The sequence below is a fragment of the Alternaria atra genome, assembly GCF_907166805.1.
Source record: "Alternaria atra isolate CS162 genome assembly, contig: 22, whole genome shotgun sequence".
Lineage (NCBI taxonomy): Eukaryota > Fungi > Ascomycota > Dothideomycetes > Pleosporales > Pleosporaceae > Alternaria > Alternaria atra.
In genome coordinates this window covers 851,477-875,839 of record NW_025091320.1, presented here as the reverse complement: position 1 = coordinate 875,839, position 24,363 = coordinate 851,477, and the positions used below count along the sequence as shown (strand labels likewise).

At 51.1% G+C, this 24,363-nt stretch overlaps 9 protein-coding genes across 9 annotated transcripts; 2 read left to right on the top strand and 7 right to left on the bottom strand.

Moving 5' to 3' along the window:
• Nucleotides 1-3,086: 3,086 nt before the first annotated feature.
• Nucleotides 3,087-5,341, bottom strand: ALTATR162_LOCUS3044 (uncharacterized protein; the record flags this gene model as incomplete). Its single annotated transcript, XM_043310650.1, has 4 exons — nucleotides 3,087-3,485; nucleotides 3,669-3,947; nucleotides 3,997-5,216; nucleotides 5,266-5,341. The coding sequence occupies 4 exons, from the start codon at nucleotides 5,339-5,341 to the stop codon at nucleotides 3,087-3,089; spliced, it is 1,974 nt and encodes a 657-aa protein (XP_043166585.1).
• Nucleotides 5,342-5,985: 644 nt separating this feature from the next.
• ALTATR162_LOCUS3043 (uncharacterized protein) lies at nucleotides 5,986-7,071 on the bottom strand (the record flags this gene model as incomplete). The annotated part of the gene is made up of 4 exons (XM_043310649.1): nucleotides 5,986-6,236; nucleotides 6,286-6,402; nucleotides 6,453-6,902; nucleotides 6,954-7,071. 4 exons carry the CDS (start codon nucleotides 7,069-7,071, stop codon nucleotides 5,986-5,988), a joined length of 936 nt encoding a protein of 311 aa, XP_043166584.1.
• Nucleotides 7,072-7,807: 736 nt separating this feature from the next.
• On the bottom strand, nucleotides 7,808-8,680 carry ALTATR162_LOCUS3042 (uncharacterized protein; the record flags this gene model as incomplete). The annotated part of the gene is made up of 2 exons (XM_043310648.1): nucleotides 7,808-8,107; nucleotides 8,168-8,680. 2 exons carry the CDS (start codon nucleotides 8,678-8,680, stop codon nucleotides 7,808-7,810), a joined length of 813 nt encoding a protein of 270 aa, XP_043166583.1.
• Nucleotides 8,681-9,334: 654 nt separating this feature from the next.
• Nucleotides 9,335-12,918, bottom strand: ALTATR162_LOCUS3041 (uncharacterized protein; the record flags this gene model as incomplete). The annotated part of the gene is made up of 5 exons (XM_043310647.1): nucleotides 9,335-10,204; nucleotides 10,257-11,474; nucleotides 11,528-12,679; nucleotides 12,728-12,790; nucleotides 12,838-12,918. 5 exons carry the CDS (start codon nucleotides 12,916-12,918, stop codon nucleotides 9,335-9,337), a joined length of 3,384 nt encoding a protein of 1,127 aa, XP_043166582.1.
• A 1,092-nt stretch (nucleotides 12,919-14,010) lies between these two features.
• On the bottom strand, nucleotides 14,011-16,381 carry ALTATR162_LOCUS3040 (uncharacterized protein; the record flags this gene model as incomplete). The annotated part of the gene is made up of 4 exons (XM_043310646.1): nucleotides 14,011-14,780; nucleotides 14,935-14,957; nucleotides 15,011-15,396; nucleotides 15,452-16,381. 4 exons carry the CDS (start codon nucleotides 16,379-16,381, stop codon nucleotides 14,011-14,013), a joined length of 2,109 nt encoding a protein of 702 aa, XP_043166581.1.
• Nucleotides 16,382-17,409: 1,028 nt separating this feature from the next.
• Nucleotides 17,410-17,856, top strand: ALTATR162_LOCUS3039 (uncharacterized protein; the record flags this gene model as incomplete). Its single annotated transcript, XM_043310645.1, has 1 exon — nucleotides 17,410-17,856. The coding sequence occupies one exon, from the start codon at nucleotides 17,410-17,412 to the stop codon at nucleotides 17,854-17,856; it is 447 nt and encodes a 148-aa protein (XP_043166580.1).
• Nucleotides 17,857-18,336: 480 nt separating this feature from the next.
• Nucleotides 18,337-19,544, bottom strand: ALTATR162_LOCUS3038 (uncharacterized protein; the record flags this gene model as incomplete). Its single annotated transcript, XM_043310644.1, has 3 exons — nucleotides 18,337-18,413; nucleotides 18,483-19,150; nucleotides 19,198-19,544. The coding sequence occupies 3 exons, from the start codon at nucleotides 19,542-19,544 to the stop codon at nucleotides 18,337-18,339; spliced, it is 1,092 nt and encodes a 363-aa protein (XP_043166579.1).
• A 1,964-nt stretch (nucleotides 19,545-21,508) lies between these two features.
• ALTATR162_LOCUS3037 (uncharacterized protein) lies at nucleotides 21,509-22,352 on the top strand (the record flags this gene model as incomplete). The annotated part of the gene is made up of 2 exons (XM_043310643.1): nucleotides 21,509-22,228; nucleotides 22,281-22,352. The coding sequence occupies 2 exons, from the start codon at nucleotides 21,509-21,511 to the stop codon at nucleotides 22,350-22,352; spliced, it is 792 nt and encodes a 263-aa protein (XP_043166578.1).
• A 166-nt stretch (nucleotides 22,353-22,518) lies between these two features.
• Nucleotides 22,519-23,981, bottom strand: ALTATR162_LOCUS3036 (uncharacterized protein; the record flags this gene model as incomplete). Its single annotated transcript, XM_043310642.1, has 4 exons — nucleotides 22,519-22,715; nucleotides 22,766-23,325; nucleotides 23,379-23,877; nucleotides 23,933-23,981. 4 exons carry the CDS (start codon nucleotides 23,979-23,981, stop codon nucleotides 22,519-22,521), a joined length of 1,305 nt encoding a protein of 434 aa, XP_043166577.1.
• Nucleotides 23,982-24,363: the final 382 nt, after the last annotated feature.

The window sequence follows — 24,363 nt, the reverse complement described above, 5'->3', positions numbered from 1 at the left end:
TCACACGTACGAGGAAACTACTCCCCTTATCGGAAGGGGCAACCAAACTCAATTGAGATGACACAAATTATACTACATCCTTGCCGATTTCCTCCAGACTATTGTTTCGGTACTTACGGCATTCTAATTCGTAGTCGGGCGCGTGATAGACATGCTTGTTCTGAGAACCTTAGTTTTGTGCATTAGAATGACAATGAAGGCGTGCAAGTTGGGCCTTCTTCAACCACTAGTTCCTAGCGCGTGATGACGGGTGTGGAGTCGCATCACTGAGAACCTCATTGTCTGTTCTCTCCTTCGCTTGTGTACTTTCAGATGGCAATATCAAGCCGTCAGCACCCAAAATTTTCGATGTTGTCAAAAACAACCTACTTCCAATCTTCCATCAACTCCGCCCCTTGGCCCCTCGGCGCAACCTCCGTAATCGCGTGTAGAAAGTCTGCAAATATCAACCTTGTAAGCTATAGTTGTAACTCTTCATATTGAAATTTAATGATAAATCTACGGGTGCGAAGTCTGCCTATGTGTTGAGGGACGACCGAGTGACACCTAGGCAGGCGACCCTCTGCAGCACCAACAGGGTAGGTAACATGGGGCTCAGTCTTCATCGTAACTGCGCCAGTGTAACAGGGAGACACAGCTGACTCTAGAGCATCAGAGACACGAAGACAGTACACGGCAAGAAGTGAGCTGTTCACAACTTTTGAAACATTGGAGGCCATACTGTGCTACGTAGGCGCGTTTGCATTGCTGGGACGTCTTCTCAAATATGGGGTCACCGTCATAGTCCACTCAACCATGAGCTTCCCATCATGCGAAAAGTGGCTTTTTTTACACTCATACAAGTCTTGTCCTCCTCACTGTCGTCTCAACACTGAAGGTAAAACCTCACCCGTGAAAAGTGATCTTGATAGATATTGAAAGCCAGTAACATCCCCTGTATCACAGTCTCAAAGACATGTTGAATGGCTGGTCTCTCCAGGCAAAGAGATCTGGACCGCGCGATTTACCAACGGCGGTGATGTTGGGTAGCCCGGAGAACCGAAGTGATGGAAAAGTCCAGAGGGCGACGAACCGCACCATTGGGGCACTAGACGCAGATGCTGAGATTTTAGAAGACAACCCTAGTTTCAGTGGCGCAAGGAGTGCGGTGGAGCTGGCATGGCGTGCGTTGGACCTGGACGAACTAATAGAGTTTCAAAGGTATCCCCTGCTTGAGAAAAGTCGGTAGTGGCTGTACGGTTCAAAACGACAGTACCCTCAGCATCTCCTCGTTGCCGGATCATGATTATAATCAAAAGCCTTCAGGAGGGCTACCAAATGCCAAGCCGCACCCCCAACAGCACAAAGATGAAAAATCTGATGTGAGCAACCCCAAATATCAAAGAATCCGGGGCGAAACCTCTCCGGGAAGCGAATCTTTGGTGAGATGTTAGTAACGGCACTCTGAGCAGCGTCTTCTTCTTTCTGCATACTCACCGCATAGATGAAAGCACCGGTGATATAGCACAATCCTTCGCATATCATCAACCACCACCCCATCTGTTTATCGGCCTGTTCGATACCAAATGTCTGCGCAGCATGCGTCATAGGAACCGCACCCGACCAACCAATGGCACAGAACAACGTCGCTCTAGCCCATCGCCACTTGGGCGTACGAAATCGCGGTATCGAACAGAGCGTAGCAGCACCCGTGACGATAGTGGTGATCCCAACAGAATACAACATCCAATACTGCCTCTCGCAGTAAAAACCATAATACGTTCCCGAGTACACCGTCCCAACGATCAAGATGAAAATCCCATAAAGATCGAGTTGAAGCCAGGTATGGTAAACGGCACTCGAGTGGTTGCCAAACATGTGAAACGTAGCGCTGATTCCGAAGCAAACAACCGCACTGCCCACAAAAACGCCGAATGCGAGAAGGTCGTGGATGTCAGCGGTCGTGTACCGTCTGCTGACGCTGTTGTAGGCATAGGTGCCGTAGGAGAGGATCAGCACTGCGCCGATGAGGTGCGTGTAGATGTTGCCGGTTTGGTTGTGTAGGTAAGAGAGGCTTTTCAGGCATTCTCGATAGGATCCAGTCGTACTCCGGTAATGGTTGGTTAGATACTCGTTGTCGCGTTGCCAAGCCTGGACTTCTTGGAAAGTATAGAGGAGTCGTTTTGGTGCGGGCTTGGCCTCCTCCCCTTTGGTCGTAGTAAGGGGGGCTGTGTAAATGGACATATTCCTACTCTTTCAGTTCGTGGAGAGGGGATTGGGAGTGTTCTGGCTCAATTAAGCCAACAATAGGAAAGGAAAGGGGTAGATGATAGAGAGAGGACTTTGGATGAGGGCAATGCGCATGCTTGTACTTTTCCGGCTCTCGTACAACTAGTGTTTGGAGCATGGGCCGCCGAACGAAGGAGACGAATGTTATGCTGTCAGGTAATCCAGATATTGTCATGTGAAGGTGTGAAGAGCGACAAACATTGTACTTGAAGGAGGACGGACATCTTGGTATTACGGCTATACGGCTGCAAGGGGTTCGGCTGAAATGCTATGACGGACTATCTATGAGCGATAATTCCAAAGACGGAGGGAACCTGGAACTGGGAAACGGGAACTAAGCGGCAGAGGCGCGTTGCGAGTTAGACCAGGGGGGGCGATGGCGCTAATTGGTGGAGCCACGCGTCATCTCAGCACCGCCACAAGATAAGCAACGTATCCCAGTTGCAGGTAGCAACGTCGAACAAAAAAACAATAATCCATAACAATGCATCGTGTAAGAATCAGATCGTTTAATATTCTGCCGTTTCCGTTTAGAAAAATACATACAATTTCCATCGTAAAGGAGGGGTATATGGCCAAAGAATCGTATCGCGTCGCTTAGTGTCGTATCGTATCTCGTATCTCGTAGTATTCCGTAATATGTAACCGAAGAAGTGGAACGAGAGAGAAAGGCGTTCTCAATCGGAGTGCCAATCACTCGCATTGCTCTCTCCAAACTCGCTCCTATAGCGCCTACACCCCGAAAGTCAACACACCAAAACAATACAGACAAAACAGCGACAACAGGATTGATCGCGAGGCGAAAAGCAAAAACAAACTTACTCATCCCTTCCCCCATTTTCGCTGCTCTCTCCCTGCATGCCCAATTTTCCCACATCCAATTTGGTCAACCCGCTCTCACCAAGCGTATCACCACCCCAGCCCTCCTTCTTGCCCTCAACTAACATCTTCAGCATATCTTTCAACTCCCCGACTTCCTTCCTCAACTGTCTGACCTCTAAGACGGCAGTATCAAATTCGACGTTGGGACGTGAAGCCTGGACCTTCTTGTCCCAGCCATCGGCTTCAAAGTCACAGCCATCAAGGACCTGTTCCCACTCCATGGTAGTGTCTTCGTCGTCTTCGCCGCGGCGACGATTTTCTTTGACAACCCAGGCTTCTTGTTGTTCGAGCATAGCGGTGATGAGGAGGAGGGGAGAGTAGATTACTGCCATGACCTGTTTTGGCGTCAGCTTGACTGTGGACTGAAAGTAGCGTGGGAAGAGATGGGTGTTGGGGTGTTGTAATCAGTACTAGGTGATAATTGTCTCATAGCCGAAGCTCTGAAGTAGCAAATACATAGAAAATCATCATATAAACAGTAGAGTTGTGAGGCTTGTCTGGGGGGCAAAGGTACGTACCATGTCGTTGAGTTTGTCGTAGCGCTTTTCATCCATCCACCACTCAAATGGGAGGATAAGGCAAAACATCTCGATAAGGTTGAAGGGAGCGATGAAGACGTTCTCATCTGGAGCGCGAACGAATTGCATCGTTTTCTGTGAGAAGAGAGCCATGTACTCGTCGATGGCGTTCTGTGTGATGTCTTCGTAGGCGGAGTTGTACAGGGCGATGAGGACGTTTAGTAGGATAACCATGACGACGAATGTAAAGATGTAGTAGAGAATGATACCAAAGGGAGGCTGTTGTTTGTTAGCTCACATTCAATTGCGTACATGAGATACGACGTACCGAGAAGTTATCGAAGCCCTCGAATTCAGGAGACTGCATAACGGCGTTCAGCATGGCTTGGAAGACAAAGACAGTATCGTTTGCCAGCTGGTCGTCCGCGATGTCGAGACCGATGAAAGCTTGGAAAAATCCTATCATGACAACAAGCAGTAGCATGAAAAAGATGAGCGACTCGCGCATCATGACCTTGAGCACGACGAGCATGGCACCAAAGAAGCGGAAGGTGTCGAGGTACAGCAGCAGACGCATCCAGAACATGGGGGCGGTGAAAGCTAGGAAGTCGTAGCTCATCTTGTTCAAGTACTCGCGTCTTGTGTCCTTTTCGTCACTAACCGGATGTCCGAGAGCTATCATGCGCAAGACGAAGCTGACCGTGAGAAGTGCATACAAGGTACTGTTGAACATGTTCCAGAAGGATATGTAGAATCGTCCAACCTTCCAGAACTTGTTCGCCTCGTCGCAGATGAAACCTAGAGTGAAGAGGTACAGCAGACCTTCAACGACATCCAAGTCACCAGAGGGGTTAATGGTGTTGATAGCACCAGTGTAGAGAGCCAGGAAGATGACTGACACAGCGATCTGCACCCAGTTCTGGTATTTTGGAACTCGCATCCGATCGGGATCAAGATGTGCCCAGTAGCTGGTGTTGGTCTTGTTCTCGTACGTGACGAAGCGACTAGGGTCCTCATCATCCTGCACGACCCATCCGCGCCATAGGTAGTTGATGCACTTCTGGTATCCGGACGATCCGATAACAGTCACAGCGTGGAGATCGACGGCCTTTTCAATGGCGTTAGCAGGTGTGGTTGCCTCTCCATCAATTAGTGTTGAGTAGCGCTTGAGTAGCACCTCCTCGAACAGGTATGCGATATCCTCTTCGGCCTCGATCAGGCGCTTGGCCATGATCTCTGCCGCCACGGCGCGGACTTCGTGTAGGTCGGCATCCCACAGCTCTGCGGTAGCTTGTTTCTTAAACCACTTCTTCACTTGCAACAGGCAGAAGACTACGCAGGCATTGTGCTCGGGAGCTCCAGCTTGCTTCGCAGTCTCTAGCACTGCGTCGGTGATGATGCTGCTATGCGCCCTGGTGATCTGGTCCTCTTCGAGCTCACAGGGTACGACTTGTTCGATCTGGTGCTTCAATCGCAGAGCAACTATGGTAACATCCTTGGGGTCGATAGGTGGAGGAGGGAGGTGTTCGCGACGCGATGTGGGCAAAACTGGCAGGTGTTAGCGCTGAACGTGGAAGAAACAATATGAAAGACATACGCGCGCTCATCTCATCCTGCACTCTGTGTCTCCTATCCTGACCATCTCCATTGAACAGCTCGTTCCACCGCACCATTGTTGCGGCGCAGCTCAGTAGGAGCTATATCTCGTAGAAGGTCTATCAAGCTTCACGAGAAGTGTGTCGAGCTCTGGCAAAGTACCCAGCAACAAAGTACCGAGGTAGCGTCGAGCTTGGAAGTAAAACTGCTGCGACACAACAACACAACACAACTCGCCGAGGAGTTGAGCAGAAAAGAAGCTGCGGTGTCAGAGAGACAACAAAGCAGCAGGATCCACGACAAGACAGGGTTGTTCGTGCTAGTGTTGGCTAAAAGCTGGATTGGTGGACCGCCGAGCGTTGTCAAGTCCTGTCCAGCGTCATTGCGTCCCACCAACGCGAAACGGCCCAAGCTCCCCGTCTGCTGCCAAATCAATACCAAGCAGTCGTAGCGGGTACCACAATGAAATATGGGACATTAGTACATGTTCATTCTTGATTTGCTGCTAGAGCCGCTTGAAGCCGCTTTTGTAACCCTCCCCTCTGTGCTCAAACGCAGATATGCATGCGGCTGAAGACAAGGTGCTGTACATGTCGAGATGCCTGGCGTGCATGCTCGTGAACCACCGAATCGACGCCTCAAACGCCCGTGCCCACTTTTTGCAGATACCTCTTGGTCTTCATTATCATGGTCGCTCGTGTGCAAGTCATCCTCCAGCCGCTTAGTCGGCCTCAGCAACACCACCCTCGTCACTCGTGCTCTCGTCCTCGTCACCGCTGACTTCCTGGTTCTCACGCTCACGCTTCTCCATGAGTGCAGCCAACTCGGCATCGTCGTTCTCGGTGACAGCCTTGGGTGCCATCTTGACCTGGCAGTCGCCTCCGGCCTTTGAAATGTTCTCCTTGATGTCGACGATTGCTTGTTCGAGGCATGCGATACCGGCGTTCTTGTCGAGACATTGAGAGGTAAGGACTGCAGAAGTCAGCAAGAGAATGAAAATGCATGTTCAGTGGTCACATACCGTAAAGAGGTGGGGACACAAGCTTGACTTTGACCTGGTTCTCGGGGGTGTTCTTCGCCTCGGCGCATCGCAGAGCAGTCTTGACAGCGTCGATACCCTCGTATCCGAAGCAGGTGACTACAAATGTCAGTATGAGTATCTAAATTGTCTTCATTCCTCGGACATACCCTCAATGTCCGATCGGACCTTGGTAGGCTGAGGTGTCAACCTCTTGCCAATGTAGCTCTGTAGCTCCTCCTTGACAACGTCGTTGGGGAATGTAACGTCGTTCCAGACCTCTGGGTTGGTAATGCTAAGCTTGAAAGCATCGATCGAATGTCCGTACTTCTTGTTCAGCGGCCAGCCGATAGTCTGGTAAATCTCCTCGATAGGTGTCTGAGTCTTCTCGGCGACGTGGCGCATGATGCTGTGTACCATCTTTGACTTGTTGTATCGCTCCTCGCACTTGACAATGTCCTCAGGCGACACTCGGCGCTTTGACAAATCGATGTAACCCTTGTCCTTGTCTACACGGAGTACGACGACGACCTCGTTGCGGCCAACTCGAATGAGCTTCTGGATGGATCGAATACGTCTTCGCGAAAGTTCGGAAAGCAAGATCATGCCGTCGATGTTGTCTGTATTCCCTTAGCCTCGCTCGCGATACCTTCAATATGCCCTGAACCCACCGTATTCTAGCAGCTTGACGTATGCGCCCATCTCTGCAATCTGCTTCACGTTGACCATGACGAAGCTCTCCACCTCCGGGTACTTCTCCTCGTAGAATCGGCAATTTGTGAGAGACATCTTGAATGTGTGCTCTTCGTCTTCTCCTTTGTGGTGTAGGGTAACGTCGTTCGACTGTCGCCGAGTGGGGTCGCTTCTAGTATTGTTCCTCGCTTGTGGACAGGGATTCTCAGAGTTTTCGTGTAGTCGTCGATGCGGGCGACTCTCGGAATGGGTCGAGTGGTGTGTATTTCGGTGTGCTGAGCGGAGACGGAGTGGAAGCGTCCAAGTAGTTGGTTCGCAGTGACTCAAAGATTTGCCCACTCACTGTGTGAGATCGCCCGCCGCCGTGGGGCAACAAAAGCCATTCCGCTTCCGGTAACGCGCAACCCCCGTCCCATCTTTCCGCAACCTCACCACATTCACTCGTCAACAATCCTGGCCATTTGCTTATCAGATTTGTTGCGTTATGTTTTTTGCATCAAGAAGTGTCAGCACGTAGCTCTGTATCTTATGACCTCAGTTGTCTTTCGTCTATTCAACACACAACTCATATTGATCTATTTCTGTTCTAGATCAGGGAGGCAACTGGTCATGGGCGTTCACACGGCAGAAACAAGAGCATTGGGATCGTGAAGTTCATTACCGAGCATCATACGTTACTCGTCATCTAATATACAATGTAGGGGTCCAAAGGCGGAGCTTGTAGACCAACCCCAGGTCATATACCTGAAATGATGACCGTCCACCATCAACTTGTAAATTCCCGGTCTGAAAACTCCGAACCTATTTCTGGGCAACCCTTAAATCGAGATGTTTAGGCTCCGAAGAGAGCCATCAAGACACCGCCAAAGAGGACGGCAGCGCCCACTTGAGTAGCATCCGCCGCATCGGTGAAGGGAGGAAGGAAAGGGGCCGTGTAGGAGGCGCTGGCACTAGCACCACCGGTTCCGGTAGCGCTAGCAGGCTTGGTGCCGTTCACATGGAAAGTGTGCGAATGGCTCATAGAAGGCATGAACACGCTTCCAGTGGTCGCGGTTCCAGTGAAGTTGGTAGTAGCGCTAGCTGACGGCACAGGGACAATTCTGGTCTTGCTCAAGGTGGCTGTGGCGGTAGGCTGTGAAGAAAATTAGCTGACTGCTTGTAAATTCTTTCGTCTCACTGGGTGGGAGCTTACAGGAAGGAGGCCTGAATGTCCATGGCAACCAGTGACAGTCAAAACTTCGCCGTTGCGGGTGACAATGTCAATGCTAGTGGCACAGATCTCTGTCGGCCATACCTTTGAGTTGTTAGACGACGAGGTCGAAGGCATGTGGCAGCCGGTAGCGATAATGGCTTTGCTGGAAGTGACATAGGTACAGGGCTCAGTTCCAAATACCTTTGAGACGGTAGACGACCGCGTGGAAGTCTGGATGGTCACGTCGACGGATTCGGAGGAAGACACAGTGTTGGTACCGCTAACACCAGGAGGAGGAGCAGTAACCGTCACGGTGCTAGGAGGTACGACCTCTGTAACAGTCAAAGTGTTGCAGTGTGTGCTAGACGAAGCCGCGGGCGGGGCGACATAGGTCACCGAAGTGACGAGCTGGATGGACGTAACAACCGACGCAACATCCGAAGAGTACGCGGTACCTACGAAGGCGACGTTGACGAGGGCGGTGGCCGCGAGAAGGCTCTTGAAGATAGCCATTGGAATTGTGGTTACTTGTTGTGAGTGAGTGTGGTTGAGAAGATCAAAGGTATTGATTAAGTTGTTTCGCAGTTGAAGGGGAGACAGCGAGTTCTTTGAAACGAGTGTAGAAGAGACAATGGGTTAATAGAAGGTGAGGGCGGGGTTTTGCGATATTTATCAATGGGAGCCGTCGTTTGTTTCTGCAGAGAGTGGGTCGAGCGTGTTTTGATAACGCCAAGGCTGCAGCGTGGGTGAGCCTATTAGGCAAGAGCAACGCGTGGCATCAATTTGGGGGTGAATGTGAGGGCGTTCGCGCGACAGTCTACAGAGTAGCGCTAGCGGAATTAGTCTGCTACCCGGGGTGGTAACGTGAACGCTCGTGGGCGAGATCCTCAGTCTGAACCTGTGCATATAAAACCTCCCGCTCTTATCCGAAACTGAGATTCACAGAACACATTCCTTCGAAAACTATTGTGGTCCTTTCAGCAAGAGGATGTGAATATAGTATAAATACTCTTACAAGCTAATAACAACAAGTATGTAATATTATATATGCTCAAAACGTAGGCCGCCGTGTACAGTCCCAAATGCCAATAACTGAGTACACTAACCTAGAGTGATGCGCCAAAGTACAATGCAAACCTTCGCCACCGTGCCTAAACCATCCTCATACTATGTACCTATATTACTCCCATTAACATTACCGTTCGACATCCCCTTGTCACCACTCTCTTCAAGTCTGAAGTCCGAATTATCACCTTGGATCCTCTCGATCTCATTCTGTATGGCTAATACCCAATGATCTCGCTCGGCACGCGACCGAGCCCTAAAGACCACACTACGGCCTTTGCTGCCAAGCTTAGCCACTCTTTTCAACTTTGTCCGCTTGCCTTCTTTGCGAGTCTGTTCGCCACCACCTGCACCCTCTTCAGCGCGGAACCAGCTCTTTGCTTTTCCATGCCAGATAACGAACGTAGTCATGACATCCTCGTCGGTAGACGTCCAGCCGTCTTCTAGATAGATGCGTGGAAGGGCATGATGACCTGGTTTGTTCGCATCGAAGGTCTGATTCTGGTAGAGGAGGTCGTTCTCTGTTAGGAGACCAGAGTAAATATAACAGTCCTTGAGATCGAGATTTGCTATGCGCTCGTGGTGAATGTGCGCCAATTGTTTGCCGACCCTGCTTCGCAAGACATCGCGGAATATCAGTAGAGTACCGGCGGTGAGTAGAACGCTGCATCGTGTGAAGGGCGCATGTATACGCGGCTTCCGATACAGCATTCCGCTCATATGGATGCTGCGACAACAAGCAATGCCACACATGTTGTAGAGCTGTGGTGAGGCGAATGATTGAGTCACCTCCCATTTTCTGGCAAACTGCCCAACGTGTGCTTCTGTCTCTTCGTCAATCTTAAGGGCGCTGAGGTTGCGACTACGTGTGGCTTTGTAGAGTGCAATGTCAGATGCAGTACGGTGTTTCCAGTACTTGGCGAGAGCGCGTAGATGTTGTATCCACTCTTTTCGACGAGCTTTGTCTGCGGCCTAAATATCTGATCAGTCGAGAAAGCAGGTCGTATGTTTAAGAATCGCATACCTGTAGGCGAATGATGAGGCCATTCTTCATGACCAGTTCGAGAGTGCGATCAATGTCAAGGTCGTTCGTAGCTCCGTCGTTGCGCATAGAGTCATCAACCTCTTCGTCAAAGTCCACATCTGAGCCCTCCTCCAGGTCCTGATCAGCGGGGCTAGCACCCAGTTGGGCTTTGCGGACTTTTACAACGTCTGCCAGGTCGATGTAGCCGTCGCAGTTGAGCAGATTTTGCTCTTTGCGAGCAGCTTCATCTGCTGCATCTTCGTCGTGCAGCCGCCTAGCCTCTGTGGTGCCTGAGTGCCCCTCCATCAACCATTCAATCTGACCATCCTGCGTGGCATACGGATTGACAGCCCAGCTCTCTGGTACTGTGTCCTTGATTGCTTGCGCTGTCGGTACGTTCGCATTCTCCGACGCAGGTAGTCTCGGAGGTGGAGGCGGAGTGACCTTTGTTGGCCGTGAGAAGACAAGATACTGATCGTGGCTAGCGAAATAGAGCTGCTTATGGTACATGAGTCCTAGTCGTTGTGCCCGTCCGCGCTGTCCGGTGAGTCTGATAAGGAAGCCTTCGACAGGAACCGGTTCAATCAACGTCTTGTGCTTTTTTCTTGTCACTGCAGTCGTAGGATAGTGCGTCTTTGGCCTCAGTTCCAGTTCGTGCGACTTCAGCATCGCTATAGTGCCGTACATCTTGCGCTCGTTCGCTCCATGTATCCATTCAAGGCGGTCGTAACGCTTCCAGGCGAGACCTATGCGCTGATCTCTTATCCACGACTCCAGCACGTCCGCCCACTCTGGTGTATCTTGTAGTTGATCTAAGCAACGTCTAATCAGTTCTTGTGCCACTGCCTGCTCTTCTTGCATAGTTCTCAGTAGAGCCTCCTCCGTATTCTCTGCAGTTTGCACTTTGTTTTGCGACGCCTCCAGCTTCTCGAATGGGTTGGCTATCCGTATACTCAAGCTCATGTCTGGTATATTGATTTGGAGTTCGGAAGCGCGCTGCCAGCCGAGAACGTTTCGGAGGAAGGTATACCACTCTACCGCGTTGGACGCGGTCCGAGCTTGCATGATGAAGATCAAGGTCTCGCGTGAACCTGGTGAGGACACGACCATTGACTTGTCTAACGATGAGTAGAGATTGACTTTGCAGGTCTTCCTACCCAGCGGAACTTCGTATGCAGCCTTCTTGCCTGCTCCCGCGTGCTCGATCTCCGGGATGACCTGTCAATGAAATTAGTAACTCGACGCGAAAAGAATCAAGTAGAGGAACGCACCCGAGTCTGATAGAACTGTAGCACAAACTCAGCATCATTGACGTGACTGTGGCGGCAGACGATCATATACTCGCGCCACTTTTCTTTGACACGGGACACGACCCTTTGGTTTACGTTTTCGTCGAAATCCTCTGGAACCTCTGCGGCGGCATCGACTCGCACAAGCATGCGCTCCATCTTGACAACAAGTCCATCTTTGATCTTCTGTCGTCTCACCTTGGTGCCTGCTCGCTGCACGGTCATCTGCGCTTTCTTCGCTTTGAGATGGAGTGTGGCGCGTCTCGAGTCTTCTGGAATATCAAACTTTACGAGATTCCGTAGGTTTGACTTCTTGCGTGTCAAATCTCCTGTGGCAGGGTCTGTTTCTTGGAGCTGTCCTGAAGAAGAAGACATCATTCCCGATCTCCTCCTCACTTTCGCCATTATACCTTTCGCGGGCGGTTTCGAATCGACATCAGCGGAAGCCGGTGCCTTGTTCATGTCAGCGTTACGCAGCAATGACGATGTGGAGTTTGCATCCACAGAAGCTGCTCCGATGGTTGATGTAGGATTCCCAAGGCTCTCTACATTGGACAGTGGGCGTTTGCCCAGTGACTTTGATCCTGTCTCCTCTTGGCCTGAAGGAACATGTAAGCCACTTGCCTGTGCTTGTTGTTGCTGTTGCTCCTGCAGCGGTCTTTCGTCTGATTCGCCCTCATTTCCATCTCCGTCTGTAGGTATAGAGGATGCGGTGATGAATGTTTTGGAGCTGGATCGGCGGAATGTGCGTCCGTGAGGTTCAGCGTCCTCGTCTTCTGGCTCTGAGGGCGCGTCTACAAACTCATCGTACTCGGCATCTTCCATGACATCGCTCTTTTGGTCTGAAGCACGTGGGACTTGTAAGGTAGGTGGGGTCGCCGCCGTGGCATCTGTTGCGCCATTGGCCCCGCTGGCTTCCAAATCCTGCGCGCCATCTTCCTCCTCTGCTTCGAGTTCTTCGGGCTGGGGGAAACTATGTTGGAAGAGGGCAGAGGAACTGGGGCCTTCGAGGCCACTCAGCCGTCGTTGGCGCGCCTCGCGTGGATCCGAAGAGAAGGTCGCAGTGCGCGTCGAGTAGTTGATTCGGAGGTGGTGCTTATACCAGTCGCGCCGGTGTTTGCTCAGCCATGCTGTCTACTTGTATGTGAGCCATGGCCTGAGAGGGAATTTGGGGAAGCATACCGGGATAGGACCGATGAAGTAGCGCCTCGAGGTGAGGTGCAGATGTTCAGCTGTCGCATGTTCCTACTATTCTTAGCTTGTCGACGTGCGTAGTCTGTAGCCATGCATACCAGTTTCTGGGCCGTATACGAGTCGGGGGACAGATTAGTAACTTCAGGCTGGTGCCATGAGCGGCGCTGCTGGTCGGGCATTGAACCTCTCCTATCTCGTTTTGGCCGCGGAGGTGCGCTCGTTCAAGTCACGGTAGAGTGCTAGATAAACACATAAAATACTAAACAACATACATTAACAAGCTAGTGAGAGGCGCAACTACTTCGCACAAGGAGAGGCAGCCACGAGGGCGTGGCGGGCGTGCGACTAGAGAAGCAGGGTCGGGCGGCCGTGCCGTCCGAATTGAGGTTGACGCATTCGAGGCTATCGTCATCGTTGAGGCGCCCGAACTACCCCTGTGCCAATCATTCGTTGATTTGCGGATCTTCTGACTTGCTACACTGACGACAACACTCACAAACGTGCAATGCTCGGCAGCGTTTCCGGTGGTTTCGAAATAGCTGGCGGGGCGCAAGAAGAGGAGGCTGCTTCCAACGTGTCTGCCGCCTCTTAGCGTGTTCCCCACGATAACATGCCAATCGAGGACTCTGATAAAAAAACAACTCTCATCCTCCATACTAGGATCGGTCCAGCTTAACAGACAACCTTTACAATATCATAGCTACAGCATCACCAAGTGTTCTTCCTCGACGACCGGGTGTTCCCAGCCTTGCCTGTCTCTGCCAGGTTCTCAGAAGGTTCCATAACACGGTTTGGTTCCGATTCATCCAAGCGAACCACAAACTCGCCAAAACGTGCAGTTTCAGATCTCAACTTGCCATTTACGGCAATTTTCTCACAAAACTGTTGAATTCGGTCTCGGGTGATCTACTTCGTGGCGTCCCGTACTACGAGGGTCTTCCTGGTCTGCACGATCTTGACAAGTCGGTTGCACAGACGAAACGTGTATTTCACGTAAGGAAAAAGGATGTCACACTTCGCTACTTTTGGTGACGCGGTGGAATCGCAACCTAAGCCAGTACTCCAAAAACCTCAAAGTCGTTGGAATAAATAGCCTCCCACAACTCAAGACTCTCCGTTTGTGGTAGGAGCTGTGAGTAGTGTCATGAATTACTATGCAACGCTTCAGACTGTTCTCCCGTTCACTTCTGGTATCGATTGTGTCCACAACGCCCCGATCCACTTCTCGACCAACATGCCTGGAGTCGCATCATTTGCCCAAAGCTTCCACACTATTGCCCCCTTTGGTGATATGATGCACCACGGCCATCTTCCCTCCCACCACGCTGATCCGCCAACCTTGTCGAGTCATACTCCCTCCGTTCGTATGCCGGATGAGGCGCATACGCAGAGGAAGGTGCAGGCGCGCCCCAAACCCGATTAGAATACGTAAGCTCAGGCGGCACGAATGGCTGTCTACCAATACTCTGAGTGGAAGATGCTGCTGCGCTTGGCCCAGTCGGTGTGCGGTAAACAAATGGACCTCCATTCACTGGCGGTGCGGTTGGAGTTTTCTTCGGTGCTGGAGCAAGAGTACGCAGTGCTTCCATCGTTAAGGCTCGTCTTCGCATGCGATAGGGTCCTTCTATCTGCTCTTCTGGTTTGACGACTGGTTCGGGCTCCTTAGCTATCTCTGGTACTTCTTGCTCTCCTTCGGGATCCGCGTTTTCAGCTAGTCTTGCAGCCCACTTAGCCTCCAACATCCTTCTTCCTTCTGCAGCTTCCGCCTCAGCTTTCCGGGCATCAGCTTTCTCAATACCTAGCTTGAGCGCTTCGCCCACAACACCATGTAGTGCGAGAAAAGGGAACACGAGAACATGCCGGAGTGGTAGCTGGACGTCAAGTTTGACCTCATGGTCATCTAGATTCATGTGCAGTTGTGATCTCTTCTGGTCCGTGACCTCGATCTTCGTCGACGCTGTCTTCGCTGGCTCGTAGAACACCTTCCGCTCCTCGAATCTCCCCCACGTCTTCCATTCTTCGAGTGCATTGCAGTCTAGGTCTATCGAGCTGTCAGCAAAAACGGTAATCTAGAGTTGAACATTTAACGCGTTGCCGCCTACGTTGGTAGGGGAATGTTAAACAATATCTTAGACCTGCCTATGTAGACAGCAGAATGTTCAACGCTATCGCGAGGTTCCTCTACCTAAACTAACGTATACAATAGAGATAGAACGTACTATCTGAAAGTCAGCTAATTGTCTCAAATAATATCCGTGGCGTGAGTTTTACCTTTGGGGACCGAACCGCTTTAGAGGTATACGAAGCGCGCGAATTAGAGCTTGGCTGTGTAAGACGTTCAAGTCGAGTTGGGGCGTGAAAGAGTCACGGAAATTGAGATACCAGCTCAGGCACTCTGTGAGGCCGCGAGCGTCAAGACCAGATGGCAGATGATGTAGGCCGCGTAATAGATCGCCAAATGTCGGTAATGTGTAACCGCTGCGCCTCTCTGCGATGTACCTGCCCGGTTCGAGCTGATCGGTATATAAATTCCCATCATGCTTTCCCTTGGTGGTGTCGGTCTTAAAGCCTACTATGACGTTCTTGACTGAGTCGCGTTGCACTTGGTTCATCACTACGCCTGACATGTTGGTCGTAGGCGGACCACGGAAAAACGCCTGAATCGTGATTAGCTATGGTCCGTCTTAACATCATCGGAAGACGCCAACTTACCTGCATGCCCATGATGTCTTGCCCACGGTAGTCGTTGTTTGCCAATCGAAGCATTACGCCCCTCCATCGAACGTGATGAGGATAGTAAGCGTTGAATTCTTTAGCAGATAGAGGTACCCCTGGAGGAAGCAAGGCATCCACTGGAACCGCATCATTATACCATGTGTAGTTGACTCCAAGGTCCTTGGCCGTGGAACCAGACTTTTGCAAACCCCCGCGAACTGCCCGCATATTGAAGTCCTTTGTCTCATCGACCCATGTTCTCTGAAAAAGAGGGTATGTGTGTACAGATTCGATGGAGTCCAGCGTATGTGGAGCGTGAGGCGACGTTGCAGTGCGAGCTGTGGCCGGGGTATCGGAGGTGGAAGGCATTTTCAACTTCACGGGCGTGTTCGGTAGCTGTGTACGCTCGGTCGAGCCTGGTATAGCCATGTGCGGAAGCGCGTTCTCGATGGTGAGTCTGCCTGGAAAGCGTAGTCTGACCGTCAAGCTGTAAGTCTCGTAGGCTGGCTGTTCGTCTTCTGTCTTGAAATTGCCTATCTGATAGAGTTGCGACACCGACTGCCATACGTTCCTCTGCGCCTTCTTCGCCTTTTTCTTGAGTGGCTCGACACTTACGATAGTCTTCGGAGATCCCAGTAAACGCTTCCCTTTGATGCTATCTTGGGTATCCGATACAGAGACACATCTGCTGAGCGCTTTGTCGTTGCTGTCGCTCTGCCTACTACCACTCCGGCCCCTGCTCTTCCGTGTATCTGCAACTTGGTAATCGTAGTCCATGTCATCCCATGCTGACCGACCTTTCTGCGCACCCTCGAGATCATCATGTTTGAAGACGCCGGTCGCGTAACGCCAGTCGCGTTTCTTCGGAATCCAGGCCGAGTGCTTCTGAGGTCGAGAATGGCGGGCGAGAATGTCCTCTTCCTTCATGGTGTGTACAGATTAGTAGCTCACAAAGTGGGTCGCGGAAGTTGAGACTCGTGTGTGGTTGATGTCGTCCGAAAGAGTAGTTTCGGGGAATTGTATCGCGAACAGTGCATGACGCACTAGATTCGTTCCTAGGGTAGTTTGCATAAGTGAAGGTGAGAAAGGCACGTGACTGTCGTGCAGTGGCCGCATCCACACTAATGCGTTCATCGCACTGAAGTGAAAGGAAGACATCGCAACGCACGGTGACACTCAGTGAAATCCTAATAAGACGGCATATACGCACTCGATGGGGCTCCATGACGGTGCGCGTTCGACTGTAGACTTCGCGTTTGCGATACCAATTTCAACGCAAGCTCCTCCAAATTTCGATCGCACTCTAATTCGGTCTCATTGCAATGAGGGGAACAGTAAGAACTGGTGTTGGAATAACGAGGATAGAAATCTCAAGTTCACGACTCGTGGACAAAGAATGAAGGGTCTATCACCTGTAGACTTCGAGACGTGAACAGAAAACTGAATATGAGAGGATATAATGAGGTGGCCAGGCACTGTGGGAGGAACCGTCGGCGACGAACATCTCTACTGATCAAAAGCATAATGTGAGTACCCTGATCTATAAGGCTGCTGGACATAGCAGGCTCCTGTGATCAACCAGATTCAGAACTCACACTTGCTGATGCCTTCAGGTCTGGCCGTGTACATCTCTTCCATTCGAGCTTCAACATGGACTGTGCCATGCAGATTCACGTCGGTCAAATGTATCGCTGAGTGCCGGTACCTCGTCATAAGTAAGGCGGGTGCGAGGGTAGATATGATGCACGATGAAGGTTGATGTTGGAGGATGAAGCGGACCCGCGAAAGGACGCGATTGTCCAAGCGGCTTCCGCATCGCCAACCAATCACGACGCGTCTACGTCATACACGCCTGCCTCCTGCAATATCCGAGGTCCATCTTCAGCACCTTATCATCGCGTCCACCAGCGCATTTCCTTTAACACACTATCCAAGCCCTACCATCAAAAGTCATCATGAGTACGAAATCCATTCCAACGCTAACCCTCGACGGAGCCCGTATCGCTCTCGCCGCTGCCGAGCAACGATCAAAAGAAATCAATGTACCAATGAACATCGCCATCATGGACAATGCATGCCATCTGCTCGCCTTCGCCCGGATGGAAGGAGCAAAGCTTACGTCTATCAACATCGCCATCGATAAAGCCTTCACAGCTGCAGGTCATAGAGCGCCTACCTCGGTATACAAAGACAACGTGTACCCTGGTGGGCCTGCATATGGCATTAATCACAGCAACGGAGGCAGATTTATGACAATTGCGGGTGGTGTGCCAATTGTGAAGGATGGGGTCGTTGTTGGGGCTGTTGGGTGTAGTACGGGACTGCCGAGTCAGGATGAGGATGTTGCGAAGAAGGGAGTTGAGGCTGTGGAAAAGAGCTTTGGACTCAAGGCAAAGTTGTAAGAGTTTTGGAGTAGGATAAAAGAGAAAGACAATGCCGACCCCGATGGGCTGTCACGTCAATGCAAGCGCCAGTGATATACTGTGTCTAATCACGACCCTTCTTCAATCTTAGTTTCAACCCTGTATTGCGGCAAGCTACAATTGCTAGTTCCCACCTCCACTCATGCTGTGACACACATGGACTACCAGGATAACTTGGTCACCACCGAAAAACCAAAAGATGTTGATCTTGCAACATCATCCTCTTGCATTCCACTCCTCTAAGATGGTTTCTGGCACTGTGAATAGTATTCGTCAACCTTGAAGCAAACCAATCCCTGGTTGCAGGTTGTCGAACCCTGCCATGTTTGCCCGCCGCACTGATCATACAGTTGTACCGGGCCTGTAGCCACTGGAGTTGCAGGTCTAGTTGAAGATGTGGATCGAGTGCGAGTGCGGGTAGATGGGCGTCCCGGCTGAACAGCTGGGATAGACGATGGTCTAGCCGTAGTCTGAGGTTGCGAGCTTGAGGGTTTCTGAGATGGAACTAAAGGTTGGCATTGCGAGTACCCTGAAAGCTGTCAGTTGTAGTCACGAGATGACGTGGATATTTGACGTGGTAAATAAAGAGAAACAAGGTAACTTACATTCATCTATTCTTACGCACACAGAATCCTTGCACCTCGTAGGGCCAGTCCAGCCGTTTCCTCCGCATCGATCATACGGTAGACCAATTGTCGGCGCGGCACTAGGCGACGTTGTAGTCGTTGGTGTTGTCCGTGTGCTAGCTGGATCTGCAAGGCAATAGTACGAGTTCTCATCGACGTAGGTACAGACAGTACCTCCCACGCATCGAGTAGGACCTTTATAAGTCTTTCCGCCACATTGGCCTCCAGGTTGTACGGTGCCTGAAGATATCGGAGCAGAGGTTGTAGGTGTCGGCGATGGAGTATTCTGCCCCGGAATTGGATCATCGACACGGCGGCAGCCAGACGTAGAAGACAAAGCCTCAGGGCAGGTCACCTTCTCCCAATTAACGGACGGGTTGTCAGCTGCCCGGAACCAGTCGAAGCGCCAATAACAACCGGCTTGTAGAGCATCCGGAAGGGCATCGCAGTCATCGCGATGCGCTACGCCACCAAAGTCTTGACCCCAGACGTCCTGGCCACCGTATTGCTTTGTACATCCTTGGATGGAACCTTCGCCGCCACCGGGAATAGCAATGTTGAACTGGTCTTCCCCTAGATCGGATCCCGTGTTCGTAACTTGAACGACCATTTTCTTCCCATTGACCGGGCCGGAAGTGAATGTCAGGCTAGGAGTTGTCAGTCACTGCTCCGGCATGAGAACCAAAGAACGTACGAGTAGCAAGAGCAACACCACGCGGACTCGTTCGAAGCCGCAAGGTTTACCGCGGCGAAGCCATATGCCAAGTCGTTACTCACAGCGAAAGGGCTGAGATCCGAGCAGGCATACGAGCCACCACCGCTTTCACAGCCATCACGCCTGTTATAATTATCGAGAAGGTTGTCGCTCGCATCGCACGTCAAAACGGGCTTGTTGACAAGAGCCTTCCCGGGCCAGGAGCAGGAGTTCTTGCAGCAAGACCATTGACGAGTGGTAGAGCCTGTGCCTTTGACGGCACTTCCGGCGCCGTATACACTTCCGAAGAAGGCAAAAATGGGGGCAGAGAACAAAAGGATATGCATTGTGGCTTTTTTGATGAGGTAATGCGAAAGAAGAAGCCTGAGGCGAGACTATGAAGATAGGCTCATGGATGTCGGAGTAAGAAGCTTATATACATATCCAACTGGTCATGGCCATCATCTGGAGTCCTTCTGAGTTCCACCGGGTGTGGCATCTACCAAACATCGGCTTCCCATATCTGCACGATCTTGCATGAAACTTATCAGGTCTTTGATATGGCCAGGTACTTGATTGCACACACGAGAAGCATGTTGGTCTTCATCTACCAACTATGCTTCATGTGGTACCTGTTGAGAAGTGCTGTTACGCTGCTATTCATCGAAGCTGTAGGCATGGCTCAACAGAACGGATAGCGATATGTCCTGATGATGTTGGAAGAACACCTGCACTTGGTGTCGGGGTTACTAGAGCTGTTTCGCTCAGTAGGACTGTCTCTGCACACATTCGGAAGAGGTCTGGCATGCGTTTACCCCTCGACCTATTCTCACTGACGCGAATCGATGCTGCTGGTGATTATCCTGGCCCGATTTGTACGAACAAGATTGATTGCACTCGTTTCTGGACCGCATCTTCGCGGGCAGTCTTCCATAGATAGCAGCTCTTCACCTGATACCCATAGAGCCGGTAAGCCACGAGCCAAACTTCGACTCCGATCTTAATTAGACCCCGTCTGCTATTCGTCCCAAATATTGTACCAGATCCAGCTCCAAGGGACTTGTTGAGATCGTCTGCTTCTTCAACCGCAGAAGCTGGCTTCGCGGACATTACCTTGTTGAGATGTCTGTGACGTTGCGGTTCTGCGCAGATGTGGGCTTATAGTGCCTCGAAAGTACACCAATATGGCGTATCCCATTCAGAGAGTTGATAGACCGAGAATCATTCTGACGTTTGAAGCCACAATCAACCACGTCTGTGAGACGAAAGATTCTTCAGGGCGCGATCGTAAATGATGAGATGCCCACGTGCATCTATCTGCCTGTGACCGATCGCTTGGCATTCCCTCTGATCTCCTCTGGCAAGTCCCGGGCTCTCTTGACGCCGGTAAGGCAAGCCTGAGCGTTGTCATGTGCGCTTTAAGCGAACCCACATACTCGGCATTGCACTTAGGACACCTGGCAAGAGGTAATCTCGAAAGCGTCAGCAGCGGGACGGAGCAGATATTCAGGTCCGATCCGTGAAGCGACCACGAAATTGCTGAAGGTCAGAGAGAGAGAGAAAAGAGGCATCGTAACTTGGCTCAAGGTTACTCGTTAGGTGTTGACAGGCAAGTGTCTTGTAAGAACCGGAGTTGAAGCCACTTAGCTGGGGTATCGCCGCATTCTTGCCGGCGCTAGGGTAGAAGCGTGCCGCAGGGAGGCCCAACCTCGAAACCCCTTGATGTCGCTCCTTACAGGATGCGTTTCCACAGCTTTCATGACTCCAGACATGGAAATCTGTCCCATCAGCAAGTAAAATAATGGCGATATCGGCATCGATTGAGCGGCTGATGTGCACACATTATATTGACCCGCGCTTCGAATTCTCCGACTTGAGGCATTCGTGGCAAGTTGTGGGGAACGTCGATCATCTACGACACTTGCACGTTAGCTCACATCCTGAAAGAATTTCTTGCCTTGCGCCTCAGGTATCAACGGCCAATCACGTCCGCTCGCACTCGCTTCGATTGGCCAGCTGCCGGCGAACATTCCGCTTTATTGATCTCCGAGACATGTGGTTAGTTGAGCAAAATGCGGTCGGACCGTCTCGTAAGGGTTATCATACAGCAGCTATGCTTCAGGGTCCGGTCATAACTTTGGTGCCAGCCGCGTCATGTTGCAGGCTGACTGTTCATCTGTCTTTTCCCGTTGCGAACGTTGACTGACAGCTCGGCACAACCACCTGGATTACTGTACATTGCACACCCTGGACCCAACTATTTCTTAGCCATTGAAAGTCGCGACAAATCTCGCCGCGAGATCGAAACAGCATGTCCGGTCTATGTTGTCTTTGGGCAACTATCCCGGAGGGACGTGAAGAGTGGTACGAGAACGAATATCTACCATCAATTAACTCGCCAAATGCGAAGCATGGCCTGCATACCGAGGTCACAGCGAGCGGTATGGAGGACGAGCCAGTGGGGAAGTTGGATTCGCCGTGGCCTTATATGACTGTGTGGGAGGTAAATTCCATCGACCAGTCCAACAAGGACATGTATGATTTATCATACCATCCACCCAGCAGCGAGTTGATTGGCTCGCTCAAGGATCTGCGTTTCGACATCCGATCATATCGAGAGATCAAGAGTTGGCAACAAGACGATTGGTCAGGTGACGGTGGTGGTAAGATCACGGGACAGGATGAAGCCGGCGATGACGGACTAATGTCGCTAGACATCGAATACGTCGCAAGCGTAGCGGCAATGGAATGGACCGTGGCTGCGGATAAAGAAGAAGAGGTCATAAAGTACTACAAGGATGTCGTCGGTCCTACAATATCTAGTTCACCGGACGTACTGCGGTTTCGCCTCTTTCGGATCGACCATGCGGCGACCATGCAGGGTGCAAAGTTCGAGACCAAAGAGAAGGACGAGCTACACACTTACTTTACTCTTGTTGAGCTAGAGTCCGAGCAGTGGCCATGGGATGTGGTTGTCGATCTTGCGGAGGACGAAAGGTGGAAGAATTACTTCGAGGGGCAGCAAGTCGTGGTACGTCAACTATCAGCACTCATGATGTTTGGGATGACTAACGAGGAGATAGAAATGGCAGCTCAGTCATTACTTGTCGAAGAGAGTATACGGGTTGGATAAGAAAGACTCTACGCCGAGGTAAAACACGATAGCGCTACGTCTTTGAGATGCTATAGGCATATACCCAGTTGACGTCCTGAGAGAGCCAGAGCATCCTCAAGCCGAGCGAACTCTCAGCCTAACGCAATAGAACTTATGAACACATTGTCCGCCAACATCATCGTATCAAGACAGTATTTTCAGCGAAGCTAACCTATGCGCATTCGCATCTGCGTCTGACACCACAGACGCACGATATACAGCTTATCTGCATCGCTCGCCTGCTGATACTCAGTCTCGCCTAAACTCCGTACCAGGTCCAGTGGGTCGTCCTTCTTCACTGAACCAATGTTGCGGATCGATTTGTAAACGCCAACCGATGAGTACCCGATAAGTCCGCATGCGCCTACATCCAGTCAGCTTGACCGTCGTCAAATGTATCAAAAATCCACTAACCAGCAGCGGGTTTAAAGGCTGCATTCGCAATTCCAGTTGCACAACCAGCGGCGAAACCCAGGACACCGTTCTTTTCGGCGCCATCGATGGGCTTTATCATGAGGTCTCTTATGCCATCACCAAGTCCGTAACCGAAGCTTTTCATGCTGACCACGAGCCCACTTCTCAACCCAGTCACGTTCTCATATTGTCGTACCTCTTCGCCATACGCTTTGGGAAGATTATGGAAGCCTCGTGTGATGCCATGCATAATCACTGCAGGGCTTTTCAGACTCGTGGTAACGATGCGTCCAAAGCCTTTGGCGGTGCCGAGAGCTACTTGGCGTGCCACATAAGCTGAATCTTTAGTGTTTTTGGGATTTGATGACTCCGCATCCCCGTCTCGCTTCTCTTTCCGTCTGTTCTCGTGTTGCATCAACATCGGAGTGGTTTGTTTACCCATTTCGATAGGACCTGCTACAAGACCGAGCATCATACCGCTTACAACATCGTAGGTGGTCAGAAACACAGCGGATACGGGGTCTGTGGGGTCACGCTTCATGTCTGCGTATTGAGAGATACTGCAGTGGATGTTAGCCTCTGTAAACCTCTACTGTGTAGAGCATTTACTTACAGCTGCAAGTCTTTTGCTTGGACAAGTCCTTCCTTAGTAAGCACCACCGCTGCAAGTGGTGAAAGGGTCATGCTTTTCCGCTTCACTAGCCATACTGCGGGTCTGTCGTTGAGGATGCTGCACGCTCGTACGCTAGCAAGGCTGGCAGTTGCGACGGGTTCAGTGAGATAGTGAGTTAGAACTGGGGCGTTTGTTGATCGCGTTTCCGATGGGTTTCCTTGGTCGCTAACATCCTGTTGTATATGATACTCGTATTCTCCGCGAAGACTCCGTTCCTCGCTATGGCGATCCGGCACCTGTAGCTGTAGCTGTTGGTCTGGACGCACATCATATGCTGGTGACCAGTCTTCGACTTGTGTTTTCTCATCCCGTGTCGCTTGCGCGTCTACTGAGACTTCTCCGCTCGTTGCTAGTTGGGTGTATTCTGGGAGGTCCATTGTGTAGAGGTCGGCATTCTCCGCAGTGGGTTCAACGTGCACTAAAGATGAGGCGCCGCCGTCTAGATTGCGGTGTTTAGTGTCTCAATCGGAGCGTTCAGTTTGTATAATACTTACTGGCAACACTTCTGGTCTCGTCTTCCACGGTCGTATTCAATGCAGTCATCTTGTAAAATGCTTATCACGAAAGGCCAAATCACAAAGCGGACAGCGTCAGTTGAGACAAACTATCTGGATCTATGAAGTCTAGAAAGTTCAAGAGATGCATTTCTATAAGGCCCTACTTCGCGGCCACGCATTCGGTAATGTTGTGTTTCCGAATCTCGAAACGCTAAGCCCGATGTGGTAGACCTTGAGAAAGGCGCAGCGGGCGGCCTAATATGCCACCAAATCTGCTTGGGCGGCCCTATTGTCGAGGACGCGAACGCGCTGGCGAGGCTGGAATTCTGAGGTTACTCGTCCTCATTGTGGCGCGAACAATGCGGGTTCGCAAGCTCTGCTGGATTGGGCAATCTGAAGAAATCACACAGTCGCAGTTGCATAGCTTC